This window comes from Phalacrocorax carbo, chromosome 2 (assembly GCF_963921805.1).
Source record: "Phalacrocorax carbo chromosome 2, bPhaCar2.1, whole genome shotgun sequence".
Taxonomy (NCBI): Eukaryota; Metazoa; Chordata; class Aves; order Suliformes; family Phalacrocoracidae; genus Phalacrocorax; species Phalacrocorax carbo.
In genome coordinates this window covers 115,506,615-115,525,415 of record NC_087514.1, presented here as the reverse complement: position 1 = coordinate 115,525,415, position 18,801 = coordinate 115,506,615, and the positions used below count along the sequence as shown (strand labels likewise).

The following is an 18,801-nucleotide window of genomic DNA, read 5'->3' as shown; positions in this document are numbered from 1 at the left end:
AATTTCGTATCATTTTTGACTGCAGCATTATTTTATAGACTACCTGTACAATGAAATCATGTTCAGCACCTGCACTACAGTGAAGTAGCATGCATCCCATTTAAAACTGTTCTCCGAGGCACTGAGATATCAAATAAGTGGGATAATGTCTGATAAACTGTTTGTAACATTATGTACAGCAGAAAAAAACCACCGCAGCTGGTGGTTGTAGAAACAAGGGTTACTTCCCATCACGAACATGCCGATCACCCTCCTCAGCCTGGCTGGTGCAGTCGTTTAGTGGCTGTGGCTGAGGGAACCTCGTTAGTTCCATTTGTAGGCTTCATTTAAGGGTTTTCCTCTTGACAGCAAAGCTGTGGTGCAGTGGCAGTTATTAGTGAGCCCACAGGAGAATCACGTTGGACATTCTTCAAGCTACAGTCTATGGCTATTAGTTCTTTAATTAACCTTGGGTTATGGGGAATTGCTATAAAAGGCTCCACAAGCCTTCAGAGCTAGGTTTTCTTCCTCTAAAACCCACTCCTTCCTAAAAACTAAGTAAAGCCATTTTCACTGAGGGGTTTTTCCCTCTTTTATTATTAGAGCAGGGGATTGAAACAGGAGCAAGGTTACCAAAATACCCTGAGGCACTTAAAGAGACCTTTTTCAAACCCTAATACCACCAGCCCCATTTCTGCTAAACTGAAAGGAATTCATACTAGGTTTTTTTTCAGTTACATCATCTTGTTGGCCAGGTTATTGAAAAAGTAGTGAGACCATGGTGACTTTTATTAGGAAAACATGATTGTTGTAATCTTAGAGACAGAAAGGTATATTGCTTTGTACAGTCTCATAAGCAATATGATTGCAGTTTAAGCTAGACATGAAAGCCTCCTGCCACAGGTAGTAGGGGCATTTCTTTAGGTAGACAAGGGGCACGATGGTGTACAGTCAGATTCAATGGGGTATATTTTTTAAGTATCAGTTTTTGAAGTGGTCCTGGTTGAGTTTCCTGTGAAAGGTATGAATCTAGAAAAGTTTCACATGCATCCTTCTGAGACACAGAGACTGCCCAACAAGTTAACTCTGTGTGTGCTCTTCAGATGCATCTACTGAATGAGAGGGCTCTGCTTGGTCTAGTTTCAAAGTCCTACAAAAGCTTTGCAAGTGGGGTTTTCCTCTTGACCCCATACTGTGCAGCATCATATGTACTGTGTACAGTCCAGGGGTGTTTGTATTTGAGGAGCTCTTTTTCTGTGCATCACAAAATCATAATCTCAAGCTCTCTACCATAAATCTTTCAGTGTTTCATGTGCCTGTGAAGTAGATAGGAGACATGGTAGTGTGGGGTTGACGGTTGGACTTGATGGTCCTAGAGGTCTTTTCCAACCTTAATGATTTCTACGATTCTATAACTAGAATCTCTCCCATTGCCGCTTTGAGCCTTTGCCAGTGGTTTGTAAGGTCTTCTGGAATCTTTCTGTAGAAGGGGCTACACACTCAGAAAGTGGTTTGAAGGGTGTGGAGTTTGTTCCCCAAAGTATTTTTACCCACCACAACAAAGAAATTTAAAAGGGCATGTGCAAGCACTTTTGCCATTCAAAGCTGAATTGCCTTTCTCTGTGTTTTATTGCATTGCCTTTTAAATGGCTGGCCAAGGGACTGGAGGGTGTCCCTTAGAAAGAAGTAGGGTCCATGAAGCCAATATTTCAATAACAGAGACAAGGTCTTTCCTTCGCTAACACCCCAAACAAGCTCACATATGCTGGCTCTGGTGGTTGTACAGCTTCTCTGACGTTTTATCTGAACAGTGGCTCTATTTGCTCCTGGTGATTGCAGCACCGCAGGGCTGGGTCAATGCTAACATTTCCTCTGAGTTGTCCCCTAGGCTGCTGCTTGGCACAGCATCAGCGCTGCCAACAGCAGAAGCACAGAGGGAGAGAAGCCCCTCTGCCCCTTCCACTGGCATTTTAACATCTGGCCTTGCTCTGAGCATTCGGAGATTTATAGCTTGGATGTAACAAGATTGTATTTTTGACAGCTTAACATTATGTATCTATTTATTAAATAGAAAGTGCTCTGAAAAGGAAGAGTAACCTCATTCTTGCCATTTGGGAAAGGGAACTGGCAAGCACCACCCTTGCATGCTAGGCAGCACAGTGGCCTGGCTCTGCAAAGCTGATGTTCTTCATGGGAGCAGATTTTAACAAATATTGTTACGGTGGAATTATAGCCTGCAAAGCAGGAGGTGGCAGGAGATGTAAATATACATCTCCTAGGAAGGGCTAAAATGCAAACTGGTGTGGGACTGCATGGCCACATGTATATTTGTGACCATGCAAAGCACTGAGTTATCTGCAGGACAAGGGAGTTAACATCTGCTTTTTAAATATTTGCATGTTTGTTATGTCCAGTCCCTCCATAAATATGGGGTTGTTCTCTCATGTCTATAAAAAAGACATGAGTCATAATTTTCATAAAGTATGGGATATTTCAAATGTATCAGTTTTTGGGTGTCCTACACAAGACAGTTGGCAGGGCTTAATTTTCACATAGTGAGTGCTAAAAATTAAGCTTTTACGGGTCATTAAAGTTAGCCACTCAAATAAGTGGTTACTTAGACAGTCTTCTGGTCATAAGGGTATATGGTATCATGCACAACTAAGTCAATTATTTCTTGCTAGTATTTATTTTTGGACCCAGTGACTAAATCAATACAAAAATGGTATATTAGTGCCAGCTTCATTTAATCAAGTAGAATTACTGAGCAAAGTCCCTGTCGTACTTTCCATACACCCCACACACTCCTTCTGAAAGAAAAAAGACAGCCCTTCCCTGTAGTGTAGAAAGAGTAAGCTTTCTCCTACGCTATTGATAATGCTCATGAAGATATGTGAGTGACCTTGTTTAATGCATTTATTTTAACAGACAAATTTTGGTATTGTCGACTTTCACCTAATCACAAGGTCTTGCACTATGGAGACTTGGAAGAAAGTCCCCAGGGAGAAGTCCCCCATGATTCCTTGCAAGATAAACGTAAGTAATGCACAAGAATTGTTTTATTTTGCTTCTTTTATGCTAATTCCTCTTTATAACTTTAGTAGGTTTCTCTTAACACAGGACATGATCAACATCTCTTTTTACGGAGATAGAGACCAGAGGACATTTCCTCCTGCATCGAAACACTGCTCTCCTGGTTTTGCAAGTGTGTATTGAGGACTAAGCCCTGCTTTGGGATGAGTTTATAATTTCATTTAGCTTGGAAATACCATGCCTTTCCTGGGGAGGAACACAGTTTATTTTCATTGCTCGTCTAACTGCAGATGTCAAATAAATATACTTGGGCATCTTCAGAAGGACTTCCTGACCATGGAGACAGATGTTTCTTCTGTGGCAAACAGTCTAGTGATTGAAGGAGAAATCCGTGGCAGGCAGAGGTCTTTTTCATTATCGTGGACTGCGGACTTAACGGTGACACATTGCTGTGAACAGTGTTGAGAAGAACTCGCAGTTATTGTGTGCCCAACTGGGAGAAGGCATGCCTTTATGGCAGCTCCTACCAGGGGATTTATTGGGATATTTTTTATGGACAAAAGTAGTTTCGGAGCCCTTCAGAAAATTATACTCTCATGAAAATTTCTTCTTAGTCCTTCAACATGAGTTGTAGATGTTTAACCTGCAATCCTGGGAAAGTTTTTTGGGATGACTGAGATAATCACCTGTATAGCTCTGTCACCAGAAAGCAGCTCCAAGAAATCAAGCATTGAATAAGGAATCATTTCTTTTTGTTCTTTTCAGAACCTCCATTAGTAATAAATGCCATTCTTGGCATGATTAAATGAGACATGCTTGTACAAGTAATCTAGTTGGTAGCTGTGCTTCTTTCACGGAATAGCAGAAAGACTCATTTCTCAGACACTGGAAATTTCTTCAGCCTGAAAATTGAGAAAGGAGAAAAACAGTGATTTAAACTTCCCTGAATATTAGTAAAACAAGGAATTGTTTCTCTTTTCTTCTTCCCCAATGTATCTCCAGGCAGCATCTTTTAAAATTTCTAAGTGCTCCCAGATGCAGTCTGGGAGGGAAAGAGGAAGAGCCTGTCTGATGCTGGAGCCCTGGCAGTTTGCAGTCACGTTCCCTTGTTTTCATTGCCTTACAGATTGTCTCAAGGGTTTTCCATGCTGTTACTGCAGTTTTAGCAGAATGTAAGATGGGGGATCACATTGCTGCACTGGCACTGGAAGAGTCTGCTTTACTGGGCGAGGCTTAGAGAAATAGTCCTGGAATGTTAACTGTCACGTTGAATGACAAAAGACTAATAAAGGTCATGCTCGAACTGCAGACACAGTTAAGAGACCATCAGTTCCCAGATTTGCTTGGTTTGAGCACACTGCCACACTCAAATCCCTGACCCTGACTGCAAGCTTCATCTTGCATTTTCCATAGGCTCTTGAGCCTTCTCAGGAATGTCAGGATCCCATGGGGACAGAGGCTTCTACTTTAGGAACCACTGGGCCAGACCCACATGTTCCCAGTGCATGCCTGCTGGCAGAGCAGATACTGATGCATTTTGAGAAAGATATGGTTATTTAATCAGTATCTCAGGTTTTCAGGTGATGAAGGATATAAGTGCCACCCACATTAGGTTTTAATTAAAGAGAGTTGTGAATATTGCAAGGTACAAGATTATAAAGTGGTGCTATTGTTCAAAACGTGTCAGGCCAAACTGACTTGGGAATTTTACAGAACGTTTTCCGGAAATATTCTGGTGTTCTTTGTATAGATTTGTATTGAATTTTGAACTGTTAAGGACTGAATGTGATGACCAGATTGTCAGCATTTGGGAGCAGGTCAACAGATGAAAGAGAACAAGTGGGTAAGAAAAGGGAAGACCAAGAGAAGCAGCGTAGACCATTTTGTGTACTCCTTGCCAAGCTTGAATAACTAGTGTCTATCTCCAAAACAAATATAGGGGTATTTAACCTTTTCATTTCTGTGAATGTCACCTCTGTCTTCAGTCTGGCAGTTAACAAGCTGTGCAGACTCCAACTGGGGCAGAAAACAGCTGCCCTCTTTCTCAGGGCTTTATCTGTTGTGAACACATCACATCTGTGCTCACACCCTCCAGCATCTTGTAGTCAGCTTCTGATACCATCTGAAGCCTTTCATTCTATATTTCCAAAGCAAGGAATAGGCCAAGTTCCAGATAAATAAAGATCAGGATGTCACATCAGTCTGTGATCTCCCGTAGTAACTGCATTCCCGATCACAGAGATCGAGCATATGAAACCTGGAGAAAAGCCTTCTTGGTTGAGAGATCTATCTTGAGCAAACCCTACCTTATGCAATCAGGTAAATTGTTTTTCTGAGCATCTTCAACAAATGGCAGGAGATCTTTCTTCTTAAAAAGACCTTTCTAAAGTAGGTGCAGTCAAATATCTCCTTTACTTCCCATTTTTTCTGAGCTTACTGTCTCCTCTCGAAAATAATCTCTCTTCTTGACCAAAAAGTAGGGGTAGTGTCAGAGACATAAAAAGTCAGCAGGGCCACAACATGAAATGCTGAGACTAAAGGCAGGAGAGGCTGAGTAGTGAAGAGCCAAATAACTTCAATTTATTTTAGTTTTCCATGCAAAGAAAATAATTCTAAAATGTCTATTATATCCCATGCTATCCATTTGACCGAGGTAATCTGTAATAAAATACAGTATTGCTGTACCCAGTAGGAGAAAACATGCATTTCTCCTCTCCTGTATTTCCATTAGAGTTTGTAAAGAACTGGACAGTAACAGACTTTCATATATTATGCTGGTTTCTATATATGATGCTTTTCCACAGCCACGAGGATAATGGATTATTTATAGATTGTAAAAACTTTCACTCACTGACCATATTGTATTGTGCAGCCTATAGATTCTCCATAATGTAATTACCGTTGGAAAATTGACTTCCACTTGAAACTCGGAGAAATTTATGTTTTAGTGACCTCACTCTGTGAGTGAGCCTGAGTGGCAACAGCTTCCAATACTTTTTTCTTACCTTTTTTATTGTTTAATGATTTCGGATCATTTCACATTTTAAAGCAATTGGAATGGGTTGTTAGAAGCCTTAGTAGTCCTTATTCCAGCTAATACCAGAAAGTGACTAAACTGCTGATGAGAATGAAATAGAAAACTATTTGAAAAATTCATAGAAGCATTAACAGAAGGACAGTAGCATCAAGTGAGGTTGGGTCCAACTTGCCCAGCATCCTCCCTCCAGCAGGGTCTTTGCCTGGATGCCTAGGAAAGAGCAGCAACAGGGCAGGCGTATTAGATTAGTAAGGCAGAAAACAGTGTATGTCTTCTAGATACACGAGTACATAAAAACTGCCCAGACACAGGTATACTTCTATATAAAACACTCTTACCCAAAGCAGTCTCAACAGGCAATAAAAAGCATACTCAGATTTTTATCCAGATGCCTGAAATTTTGTCAAGATTCACCAATTCCTATTTTAGTTGTTTTCTTCTGGTTTTCTTGCTTACAACAGGCTGGAAATGGCAAAGGAGGTGGTAATTTTAACACATTAGTCTTGCCTTTTTTTAGACTCTGTAGCTTTTATGCACCTTGGTTATAACTCGTTTTCTGGTTTTTGCTTTTGTTTCTTTTTAATGCAGTGCCAGTGGCAGATATAAAAGCTGTTGTGACTGGGAAAGACTGCCCTCACATGAAGGAGAAAGGAGCTCTTAAACAAAACAAGGTACGGTTCTCAAATTGTTATGAATACACACCCTGCAGAATACAAAGCTTGTCAACTTGACCTTCCCTGAAGTAATACAGGTATTTTTCATTCCAGCCTGCCACCTTTCTGTGTATGCACACAAACTTTGTTTTCACCTCAGAGCATTTGACTTAAATTATTAGGACAGTCTACTCTCCTTTACTCAGATTTCATGGCAGATGTGCATTGTTATATGCCCAGAGCACATTAGGACAGTCTTTAGTAGTGGTGTGTTCTACGTCTAAAGCAAAGCAGTTTTGACTGCGGCTACAGAGCAGAGCAGCAATGATTGGTGGTACCTGCTCCTATATTGTCTCTGATAAATAACTAGTTTGTCCCAGCTGTACTCTCTGATGAGCTCACATTCAGTGAACACTGGCACATGCCAAATTTGCAATTAACGCCCAGCTGATGGTAACTTCAGGTTCAGTCAGATAGAAAAACAACTGCCAGCAAAAGATGTAAGGGAAATGCTAGGCAATTAGCGAGGTGTATAAAGATGTGTTCAGCAGTGCGTTTGGGAAAAACGTGTAGGAGGCAATGGTCAGCTTAAATTAGGTTTATGCTGCCTTTCAGAGTTTCAGATCAAGAGCTATGAACTGACAGTAAGACTCAGACTGTACAGTGCCAGAATCTTGCAGAGTTTTTGTTAGTAAGAATTGCCACTACAGCAAGAAGAAATCGAGCTACTAGCAGAGTCTGACATCTTCAGTAATGATGGTCTTCATGCCATGTTGTATGAGGTTTGTTCATAAGTTTTCCATCAGGTCATGCTGTCTGACCTTACAAGAAGGAGGGAGACTCTAATGACCCACACCCTGAGGTCTGGGAACCAGATCAGAGGATTTGAATCAGAACTGCTGGTTACCTGAAACTGAGAAATTTTGGGTCTAACTAGAAAGATACTTTGATGGACAAAATAGTAAAGTTAAGAGTTCCTGCTTCAGCATTTCAAAAATAAAATGCATTCATTTAGTGTTCAAATAAATACTGGAAAAAACAGTCCTGATAGGAACCACAGAAAATGAAAAGGCACTGTCAAAACTACATCACACAACTGTTGCAGCTTCACAGCTGCAACTTTTCTTTCCTTAACTATATGCAGAAATGCAGAGCATCTCGAATATTCTTTGCATGTGTTTCTCTTACACAGGTTGCTCTAAGTCTATCAGAATACTGTCATCTCCTTTCACCATTGGCTTTACATGGTTGGAAATCAAAAAGTCAAGCCAAGCCAGGAAAAAAATCCCAGGAGTGTTTTTCCTTGTTGATTTTCTGAATCAGGGCACTAACACACACACAATCAATTGCATACAACTCCTACCTCATGTTACAGCTGAACCATCAACAGCATTTGGTTCGGGCATTTATATGATGAATGTAAAGTATTTTTAGTGCTTCCTTGTCTTAGCACTCGTATGTCCGCACGAAAAGGAAAGATGAGGAGAAGGAAAGTGGTGGGTGGCAGTGATGGAAATGTGTCATCTTTATGGAGCAGTAATGTCTAGATAGTATTTAATGCTAAATAGCAGTGCTGCAGATGAGTTTGTCCTCAGCTGTCAGCATCACCCCATTTCCTCAGGTAAAATTGATTTGGACTGGCATAAAACTGCTGGCGGAGAGTGTGAAGATCAGGAGTTGATCAGTAGCATGGCTTCATCCATAGCTGGAGCATTCCATTTGTGATCCCAGCAATAATAATTATGAAGTTGTTACTGTTTCTGGTGTGGTGGGGCATATGGGGGCTTTGGGGTTGGTTGTTGGGGTTTTTTTGCCTTCCTTGATTCCTTGGATTTTCCCCCAAGAACCACAGAATTTGTGAAATTAGTTGTCATCCCAGTCAAACTGTCACGTGCAGTATTGCAACTACGTAACTGACATCATAGGAATAGCACATCATTGTTTGTAGAGTACCAGGTTAATGTGGACAATGAAACAAAAATTTTTAAAAAGCCAGACACAGAATGCAATTTGGCTGAGTTTGGTGTATGAAACCTTTCACTTTCTAAAATGTCACAATCGGTGATATATTTTTTTAAGAGGCCTTTTAATCCTGCGCTTTCTTTGTACATATATGACGACCATCTTAATGTTTATTCATTGGCAGAAAAGAAAATTGAATGGCAGAATGCCACTGCTATGAACATAGCTGGAATTGGCAGAATGTCCATAACAAAGGCTTCAGCATCTCTTCATTTGCCGGCACATGGCCATTATTCTTCCGGCGGGACCATTTAGAAATAAATAAGAGTTAAACTGAATTGCAATTTGCATGCATATGAAGCTGGAGCAACTTGATAGGACCAGACCTGAATCTATTGTTGTTCATCTTGCTTGTGTTTTTAAATTAGGTTTAATTTTAAAGCCTTCATTTCTGACTCTTGAGCAATATTAATGAATTTCAAGGAAATGAAATATATTAGATTTTGCAGCCTTCATAACAAAACATGAGAGAAGAATTTGGAAAAAACATTGCCATGTATTTCTAAATGTTCTTCTATCACCCTTTATTTGCTGATGTGGCAGGCTTCAGGCTTGGTGCCTTTTTAGTCAGCAGAAATGCTTCTGCTCGCTTCCCTGTACTTCTGCAGCTTCTCTTCTCTTTTATTTCATGTTGGTTGAACAAGTTCCCTGCAGGGGATCTTATGGCTGTGGCAAGCAAACTTAACATGGCTGTGGTCTCAACCTTCAGCAAAGACATGGTTGTTTTGAGGCTATTGATGACAGAGTAGGCAGAGAGTAGTGAGGTCATTCCAGCTGCATGGAACCACTCTGCTGTAGGCACCTAAAATGCCTCTTTGTCAAAAATAGCTTGTCTCTGGCCCATGTGAGGGACCAGCAGAGATTGTGGGAAAGAGAAGCTCTGGGCATGGGAGAGCAGGCTTCCCCTCAAACCACCTGCAACAGCTTTCCGTGCAGAGTTGAAACCAAGGAGTGGGAAGTGTCCAGCTAGCAAGTGCAGAGCCTCTTGTTCCCTGTTTTCAGTGAAGCTCAAAAGAGAGGCACATTGTGGGTCCAAATACCTTTGACAAGCATCTAGGGAAGGACAGAGGTCTGAAATGTGCAAAGGTGAAAAGAGTTAGGAGTGTCAAGGGACAGAGTTCAGCAGATTGAGGTGGAGGCAAAACAAAGACGGAAGGAGCACGTTGGGAGGAATAAGAGAGGAGAACGACCAGAGTGCAAGAGAAATGGGTGGGAAAAGCTGGAATGGAAGATGACTTTGAGAAAGGTTGAGAAGTAGGACAGAAAAGGGAGGAGAAAGCCACAGATGGCTGATGGAGACTGGCCAGTTTTCCTTTAGGAATTGCCAATTCCTCAAAATCACCTGCCATTGATGAGAATGTAACAAAACCAGGTGGGAGTGCCTGGCAAGTCAGCCAGCTGAACCACTGAGACCACCATAAGCGTGGAGGGCCAGTTGGCAACTCCAGCTTCTTAGGCTTCCATTTTCCTTGACAGTTTGCTCTGCATGAGGCGACAGAGACACTGAGACACTGGCAGCTGGAAGCTGCAATTCCTGAGCCTTTAGTCTCCTGAGCAGCCAGTGAAGGAGCTGAACTGGAGCCAGGGCTGCCAAACTCCCACTTTCCCCCATAAAGGGAAGCTTTGTGCCTTAAATGTAGCCCTTGCCCATTCTCTGCCAGACTGGGAAATGACCAAACCCGTGGGTCCCTGAGATATTCCTCTTTCAGGCAGGGTTTTTCCCTCCTTTTCCTTCCTTTGAAATGAACAAAAACTTCAATCCTTGGAATTTCCCAAAGGACAAGTATACAGGGGCCAAGCCTATGGGATTGTTGTTGACCTTCATGAAATTCAGAAACATCATAGTAAAGCAGTACAAGCCCTTTTTTTCAGTGATACATTTTATTTCACAACCTCAGTTGCATGACTTGGCATGTTCTGTCAGTAATTTGTAACACTCTGTGAGGAGATAATGCCAGGTTTGCGTGGGCAGAGGTAAATTTGTTTCTGTAATGAGGGACATCACTCTTAATAAGGTGTGGCTGAGAGACATTCCTAAAACACAAAAAGGCTATGTGAGCCCTGAGCCATTTGTTTGCTGACTGCACCATACTGTTAGTATCTGCAGCTTCCATGGGGATTTAACACAGACCTGTCTCCTGTGGCCTGGCAATATAGCAAGTTGAATGTAATAACTAAACTCAAGGAAACCAAGAGCATTTCCTATGAGAAGCCTGATCTCTGATCATGCAGGATTATCCCTAAGGACTGCAAGCTTTATGAATCAGACTCTGCTCTTAATCACACAAGTTCAAAAATGACATAACCCTTACTGAAATCCAAAGACCTATGTCTGTTTCAGACCTGGAGATCAGGGTTAGAAATGTAGAGCAATGTAGATGCTGCAGTGCCCACAGTCCATTCTTCCATTTTAAGCTCAGTGTAGCAAATTTAAGAAGCCATGCTCTTGTCGCTGCTGGCAGTGTAGGGACTGTCATCAGCTGAGAGTCAGCAAAGGTGATCAGTATTATGGGGCTCAGGAAGCCAAGAGGCAAAAAGAACAGCACATATGATACCGATCAAAGTAGTTACGAGTCAGCACTCTCCTCTGTAGCTGGTTCTTTTTTCCAGAGAGTTATTACATCCATATGAGCTAGCTTACAGGTTGTGAAATCCTTGTAACAACACTGGTAGTAGTGTGCACAGTAACCGTGATAACACAACATCTTTACGTACTGGCACTACTGGCCAGTGGAAGGTCATTATTTATTCAAATTGGATGGGTTTCCCCATAGGAACCCAGGTCCAGGGGACTTTTAGGGAAGGTCAGTGCTTAATTAATTCACTTTGGCACCTTTGAAATTCCAGCTTCAATGCTGAGGGGAAAAAAGATTATTGGATTTTTGTTTCCCAAGATTCATTGGGGTCCTTATGACTAAGTAACCCAGATAGTTCAGTTTGAGACTGCTGATTCTGGTTCAGGTAGAGACAAAACGACAGAAATCTCTTGAGAATGAATAATTTAATAGATTTCCAGCGGTGAAAAGAGCATAAGTATATACCAGGAGACTAACTGTCCTGGCAGGATTTTTGACACAGGGAATCAAACATTGCAGAATTTTGCAAATCTAATCTATACAAATTGAAGAAACCATGAGTCTTCACGAAGAGTTTGTTGCAAGTATGCTATTATGGGTTATATTTATTTTAGGCCTCTCCTTTGCCTAGCTCAAATCTAAACTCAAACACTAAAGTAATTCATTACAGAGCAAGCTATAGTCAGGACTGAGTGGGGTGGGTTTGTTTTGACTGAAGCATCTATGTTGGGGTTCTTGCTGTGCCAGTCTGTTGCAATGGTCTGGTACTGCTGCAGCTTTGGCCAGGCAGGCGAGTACTATAACCTATTTTTCCACTTGTATTGAGGAATAAGTGGTAGGAAGGAAAGACAGACCTGAATATACTAATGCCTCTCTCATGCAGCATTCATATATGTTTATTTGTATTCCAGGAGGTGCTAGAGCTTGCTTTCTCTATATTGTATGACTCGAGTGGCCAGCTGAATTTCATTGCTCCAGACAAGCATGAGGTAAGTCAAGTTCAGAGTACATAAACTTCTTTGGAGCCCTCTTAGTTGCTTTGTGGCAGCAATCAGCTTTATAAGAACATAAGAATGGTCATCCTGGAACAGAGCGCAGGCCCACCTAAACCTGTGTCATGTCTCACAACAAACTGAAAGCAGAGAGATTAGTATGGGAGCAAGACCTTTTGCAATTTTCATGCATATCCTAAGCCACAGAAGGAACATGTTTTGTATTTGTACGTCATAGAGCACATGGGGGTCCAAGTTCAAGATCAGTATTTCTAAGCCCTACTGAAATATGCACCATAAGTAAGAGAAAGAAAAGAGCTTGGGCAGACCTCACAGTTTCAACAGACCTTGCTCACCATTTTCTGGTGTAGTAAAGATTTCTCCTGGTCTGGTCTACCCTGGAGGATTTTTGCTGTGTGTTCACTTTAGTGAACTTCAGTTCAATACTGAAAATTTGTACAGCCAAGCTCTTAAAGAATCACTGCTCTCCTCAGCTCATTTTGATGATGCCAGTATAACCAGGGGAGGTTATACCATTGTTGGGTCTCAGTTTCAGCCAAAGACTTGCGTTGTCCTGAATAGCATATCCACTTATTCTTAGTTTCACATTGCTTAAGACCATTCATGACAGGTGGCCATAGTAGGTACCCTCTATTGCATCTCCACAGGGGGTTGTTTTGCAATGGGTCTCACTTGTATGAAGACAGTGTAAATACCAACAGCAAAGCAGAATTACAGTCTCCTCCCTGCCTCCTTGTCTCACTTGAAAACACAAGGAAATAGACGACATCATTGCCTTTTGGAAAGTGACGGAACTAATTTACCTAGTTATGTGGAAGCATTGGATGTCTTTCTCACAAACTTCCACGTAAAGATTTTGCAGAATGCACTATAGTAAAAAATAAAGAAGGAATAAAGTTTTTCCTTATTCTTTCTAAAGGAACAAGAGTTGGTGTTCCCCTTGCACCCTTATTTTGTGGTATCACATTTGTTCTCAGTTCAGGACACTGTGTTAAGATGATGAAACACAGAAGATTGCATTAAGCTGTGTTATACTGTAGTGTTATCAAAGTGCATGAAATTGAATTACAAGTGAAGTGTGTTTAGTTACACAGCTTCAACATTTGCAATTCTGGATTAAAACCTTCAAATAAATGTCCATGTTAGGAGAGGAAATTAAGTTACGGTCATTTGGGTTTTCCTGGGGATTAATATTTGAGTGTAATTTTCAAGTATGTTCATTCCAGAGTAGTATTTGCTGGTCAGTTTTGATCTAAGAGAAGGCAGCGGTGGGATCCCAGGCATAAAGTGCCATTAGAGCTGAAGGTCTAAGCAAGGCATGATTGTCTTCATCCTCTAAACTGAACATATGTTAGGTGCTCTCTGATATAAATTCTCCAGAAACTGAATGCTAGTCTGTTTCAGCTCATAGAGCAAATGGTCATGAACATCAACAAATTTTTCAGCCACTTGTATCTCAGAGATAGCCTATGGCTACAAGTATATTGTAATGGTCTAAATGTTCGAAAACTGCTACTGCACCCCACTGGCAGCAGTAGCATTGTGAGATGCACTAACCCAATTGCTCATGATTGTGTTAACACACCTATTATCTTTATTTCTTTTTGTAATCTTGTGCAGCTTCTTAGAAACAAAGTTAATATGTTCAGAAAAACGGCCAGAGGCAGCAGTCTCTGCTGCTACTTGACAGTTTCTAAGTGAATGTTTTCAAAAGGGCATCTCACTTCCTCTATGCTTTTCCATGGCCTACAGAAGACTGAGATGTAATTAAAGCAAAAGCGCAAATGTTCATTCAGAGGAAGCACCCACAAGGAGAGGCAAGTGGCATGTTATGAAGCCCATGACTCTTCATCACAGTAACTGGGGTGCTTGTCAGCATCGCCAGCTTGGGAGATTTGGTGGGTGACATCTCAAGATTTAGAAAGCATTGTGTGAAGCACCAGGAATGACGTTAGTATCTGACAATTTCAGGTCAGACTTATGGGTTGTTTTTTTTCAAGCACTTCTACAGTCCTCATGATTGTAGAGTGAGGTCTGAATGTGGGAATTGAGTGTGTCCTGAAGACAAAAACTGGATGAGGATCATAGGATGATTCAGGTTGAAAGGGACCTTGGGGGTGTCCCCAGTCTGACCTCCTGCTCAAAGCAGGTCAGCGATGAGCTCAGACCAGGTTGCTCGGGGCTGCATCCAGATGGATGAGGCCTGCACAACCTGTCTGTTTTTCTGGTTCCACTGACTTGACTCCCAAGGTATTTCTTTAATAAAATCTCATTACTGAAGCAATATCATTGAGATTTGGACCTCATTCTTACACACTTAAGGTTGGCGATACCCTCAGCCATCTGTTGGAGCTTACTGGTAGCCAGAGGATTCAGCACCATGAGATCACTACATCGTATTTGTTTTTCATTTAAATACTAATAGCTGGTTTCAACTACATAGCAAAAAGGTGGATTAATCTTATCCTTGATTTTTGACAGAGAAACTGATGAGGGAGGCTATAATTAGGTTTCATTGGAGTTTTATGAAAATGAATCTGTAGTAAATTAATTTTTCAGTGGCTCTTAGTCTGTTTTGCATATTAAAAAGAAAAAAAGCTTCTGAATGAATGCCTCTGTTTTTCCACCATCTCATTAGGATTTCTGTGTGCTCAAAATGTACAGGAGTTTAATTAGATGCACTTGCCAATATGGAGATTAGAGAGGAAGCCCCTTTTCCAGGCCATTGCACTCATCTGAATTGTGGCCAAAATTTGGTTTCTGTGGGCCCTGAATGAGTTCTGTCTGGAAGAGGAGAAAAATGCAGTTCTGCTTTCTGGCTCGCTGGGATTCCTCCCCAGAGAAAACACTGGCCCTACTCACTGAGTAGGTGATGGACAATTTACATCAGGGGCTGCATCTGTTGAATGGATGCTCTGCACTTCTGTAACCTGAGCAGAGCCTTTTGCCTTTCTTTTCCTTTCCTCAGAATGAATTCTGGGAAAACCTTCCCAAAGAAAGCTTTCAAGTCGATCATAAAAAGTTATAGTCTGTTCAAAAATAATTACATTTCTAGGATAGCTTCTTTCTTTTCCTGCTGTTCTGTGTACACTCCACAAAAATTGCATGCTTTAAAAGTCTTCAGTGACACACTTTGAGAGCCTAGAATAGGCAGGCTAAGTTGTTTCTTTCGTACTTGTTAGCAGGACAGCCCAGACCCTCAAGTCTCTTCTACACAGCTAATCTCATATTAAAGCTGCGGCTTGGCTTACCAACACCATGGGTGAAATCCTTGCTCTGCTACTGTTTTGTTACTGGCCTAGATGGGTCAGATTTCACTTTGGATGTTGAAAGCATGCTAACAATCCTCCTTTAAAAATATGCCCTTTTTCTGAATGAAGACATACCCCAAGAGGGGTTTTTCTCTCTCTTCCTTAAAAATAATCCTCATTTCTGCTATAGCTTGAAGTCAGCCATGGCTATCTTTAAACTTGGCGGTATCATGTAGCAAATGGTCAGCTAAATTTAAAATCCATTTTTTGGCATGAAATCTAGCAGAAGTATTTGTAAGATAAAAATGCAGTTACAGTTGATTGAATTTTCTCCTGCAAACTAGGACACAAGTTCATGATTGAAATCTTTATTTTTAGATGATGGCATTTGAGTACTTCTGTTCATAGTTGAATAAATGCCTTGTAGTAATAAATGGAATTGACTTATTTGATAGAAGTTGACTCTAGATCACCCATCTCCCTTGAGTTTGTACCTTATTTAAAATGGTTATTCAGCCCACGTTTATCTCAAGCTGTCAGCTGTTGGGAAAGATGGCATCTCCTATTAGGAAACAGCTAACAGTAAGGAAGGGGTTTTAGAGGCCAGTTCAGCATTTGCGGCATTTAGAATTATACCAGGTACCTTGGCATTTAATTTTAATGAAAGACACAGCATTGATTGACTCCATAGTTTTTCACAATATGTTATTTCATGTAAAACAGTAGTAAAGTTGGCATAGATATGTGAGAGCCTATCTTTGTGTAGGTCAAGTGATACCACTTAATCTGTAGGAAAGCAAGCCACGATAAAACTAGGTAATTGATACAGGAAATCTTACACAAAGAGCCAAGAAGGATTTTGGATGGAATTAAGTTTATCTAACTTAGCTGTCTTGGAATTAAAATTTTGGTGTAAGATAATCAGGCTCTTTCTGGAAGTATTGGGGAAAGAGAAAGAGATGGGGAGAAGGAGATATTTCTAGAGGTTCATTGTCCTAAATTAGATATTGATCTTTTTCCCGTAACTATTGAAGAATATTCAAGAAGAAGTTTGGAGGAGACACCTAACTACCAAACAACTGAATGTTGTCATTTCTTCCCATTTTTAGGGAATCGTTTGTCCGTTTTCTAAGCCCTTCAGTAGAACATGCCTTCTTCATGATACGAGCTAATAAAATGAATCAACCTCATTTTAGGTCTCTTCATAAGTCCCTGGGGGAGCAATAACTGTAGAGGACCAGGACAGACAAGCAGTTTGTGTACGGAAAGTCTATTAATGCTAGTTTTTATCTTTTCCCTGTGCAGTATTGTGTGTGGACCGATGGGCTGAACGCCCTCCTTGGGAAGGATATGTTGAGTGATCTAACGCGGAACGACCTAGACACGCTGCTCAGCATGGAGATAAAGCTACGCCTCCTTGACTTGGAAAACATACAGATCCCAGATGCTCCCCCACCTATCCCAAAGGAGCCCAGCAACTACGACTTTGTTTATGACTGTAACTGAGGCTGCCTCTGAAACTTCCTTTGAAACTGGAAATATTATAACTGGAGAGATATTAAAAAAAAAAAAAAGAAGAGTGTGAGGAAAAACAAAACCTACTTGTGCACCTTGGATTTTGGCTTTAGGGAGGGGTGTAGAAACATTGCATTCCTCCCTGTTCCCTGCATCCCTTCCCCATTCCCATCTTCCCCATTGCTCATCCAAATCCACATTGCTTTAATCAACTTGCAATTGCAGTCCATTGGCCTTGCTTAAGGCAAGGACTGCTACTAAGCAGCACCCTCCCGGGGACTTTTTTTACATTTTTAATACTGGAATAGACATTCTTAACTAAAGGATGATGTTATCAAACTGCATGCCTGTGAAACCCACTTGGCAGGGCAGAGGCTTTAACTGGAAGGAGGAGGGAGGTAGAGAGCAAAAGCAGCTACTGTAAGCAGAAGATTTCCCCAGACACTCCCAAGAGTCTCCTCACAACTGAATCCAATGCGATGATGAAAATCGTTAACTGCTTCCCAGTGCTTGCACCATTCATCACTGTCATGATTCTTTCCACTGCATCTCAACTCTTGCCACCAGCCTTCACCCAACTGATCGGCTCCCAGAATGGAAAGTCTGCAGGTCTTTGCTGTACCATACGCTGCAATGCTGCAATAGCTTTTAACTTCTTTTCCTCCCAGCTCTTGAATAGCCCCACACTAGCAGATCACTCGCACAAACTGTGTATGAAGCCACTAGTGTTGTCCTGTCCCTATAGCGTTCCCTAAGCCTCAATTGCCTCTAAAATTGGCTTGTTGCTATTGAAAGTGATTTTTATTTTCTTGCTCCAAAGTTCAACAGTAATTTCCACAAATTAATTACAACTGCCAAACATCCAGGTTTACATTGTTGTCATTGCTACGGTGTTATGAATTTGCAAGGGATTTTTTTTGTACGGGTTCTAATTTTTTTTTATTTTATTTTGCCAAATATATTTAAAGAAAACTAATTTCATTGTGAGTACTTTTGGGGGGCGATATTTTTACTTAATTTTCATTTGGAACATTTGCCCTGAAGGGAAGAAATAATATTTCCCTTCAACTTCACCGTTGAATAAAAATCTGAGTTGTGATGATTCTTGGAACTTTGTTTTTCTTCTGAAGTTGTCTTTTATTCTTTATTGTTCCTAGCAATTCTGAAGTGTTTGGTACAAAGAGGAGAGGGAAAAGTGGGACCTTTCTTATCTGCATCTGATGGAATTTACTTACTTGTTTGTGGTGACAAGGATGAGAGGCATGCAGAGATCTCCATTGCCATGGGTACAAGAGCCCTCCTGTGAGAAGGACCCTTTGTGAGATCTGAAATCACAGCGTACTGGTGTGCTCACCGTCAGTTTAAGGCTGCTGCCTTTACCGTTTTTGCTAGAGTAACTGTGTTCCTGTATTTCCATTTCTTCCATTGAGAGGGTTTCTGGCTGCAGCAGATTGGTACTGGGGAAGTTTGGGCTTTGCAGGATGGATTCCCTGCCTCTTCATGTTCTTTTAGGTATTTCACTAAGTTCAATATGCCTTACTCTGAAAGTGCTGGGTGTAGATCTAGAGGAGCCCTTTCCGTCCCACAGCACAGGCTGAAGACAGATGGTTTTTTTGTGTGAGTTCCTCTCCTACTCAGACCCAGCTGAAAAAGACTGTGAAGGGGTTTTATCAGAGCTTACGCTAGTGAGAAACCTAGAGGGTGGTTCCAGTTCAGACAGAG

At 41.2% G+C, this 18,801-nt stretch overlaps 1 protein-coding gene across 7 annotated transcripts in view; it reads left to right on the top strand.

Annotated features, from left to right (window-relative positions):
* ELMO1 (engulfment and cell motility 1) overlaps positions 1–18,181 on the top strand; it is a 314,254-nt gene extending 296,073 nt beyond the window's left edge. For all 7 annotated transcript variants that reach the window (XM_064443946.1, XM_064443945.1, XM_064443950.1 and 4 more), the window contains 4 exons: positions 2,908–3,015; positions 6,638–6,720; positions 12,212–12,289; positions 16,870–18,181. In XM_064443946.1, the coding sequence (XP_064300016.1) occupies positions 2,908–3,015; positions 6,638–6,720; positions 12,212–12,289; positions 16,870–17,070 (470 nt within the window). In that variant the 3' untranslated portion in view covers positions 17,071–18,181. The remainder of the gene's footprint in view (positions 1–2,907; positions 3,016–6,637; positions 6,721–12,211; positions 12,290–16,869) is intronic.
* Positions 18,182–18,801: the final 620 nt, after the last annotated feature.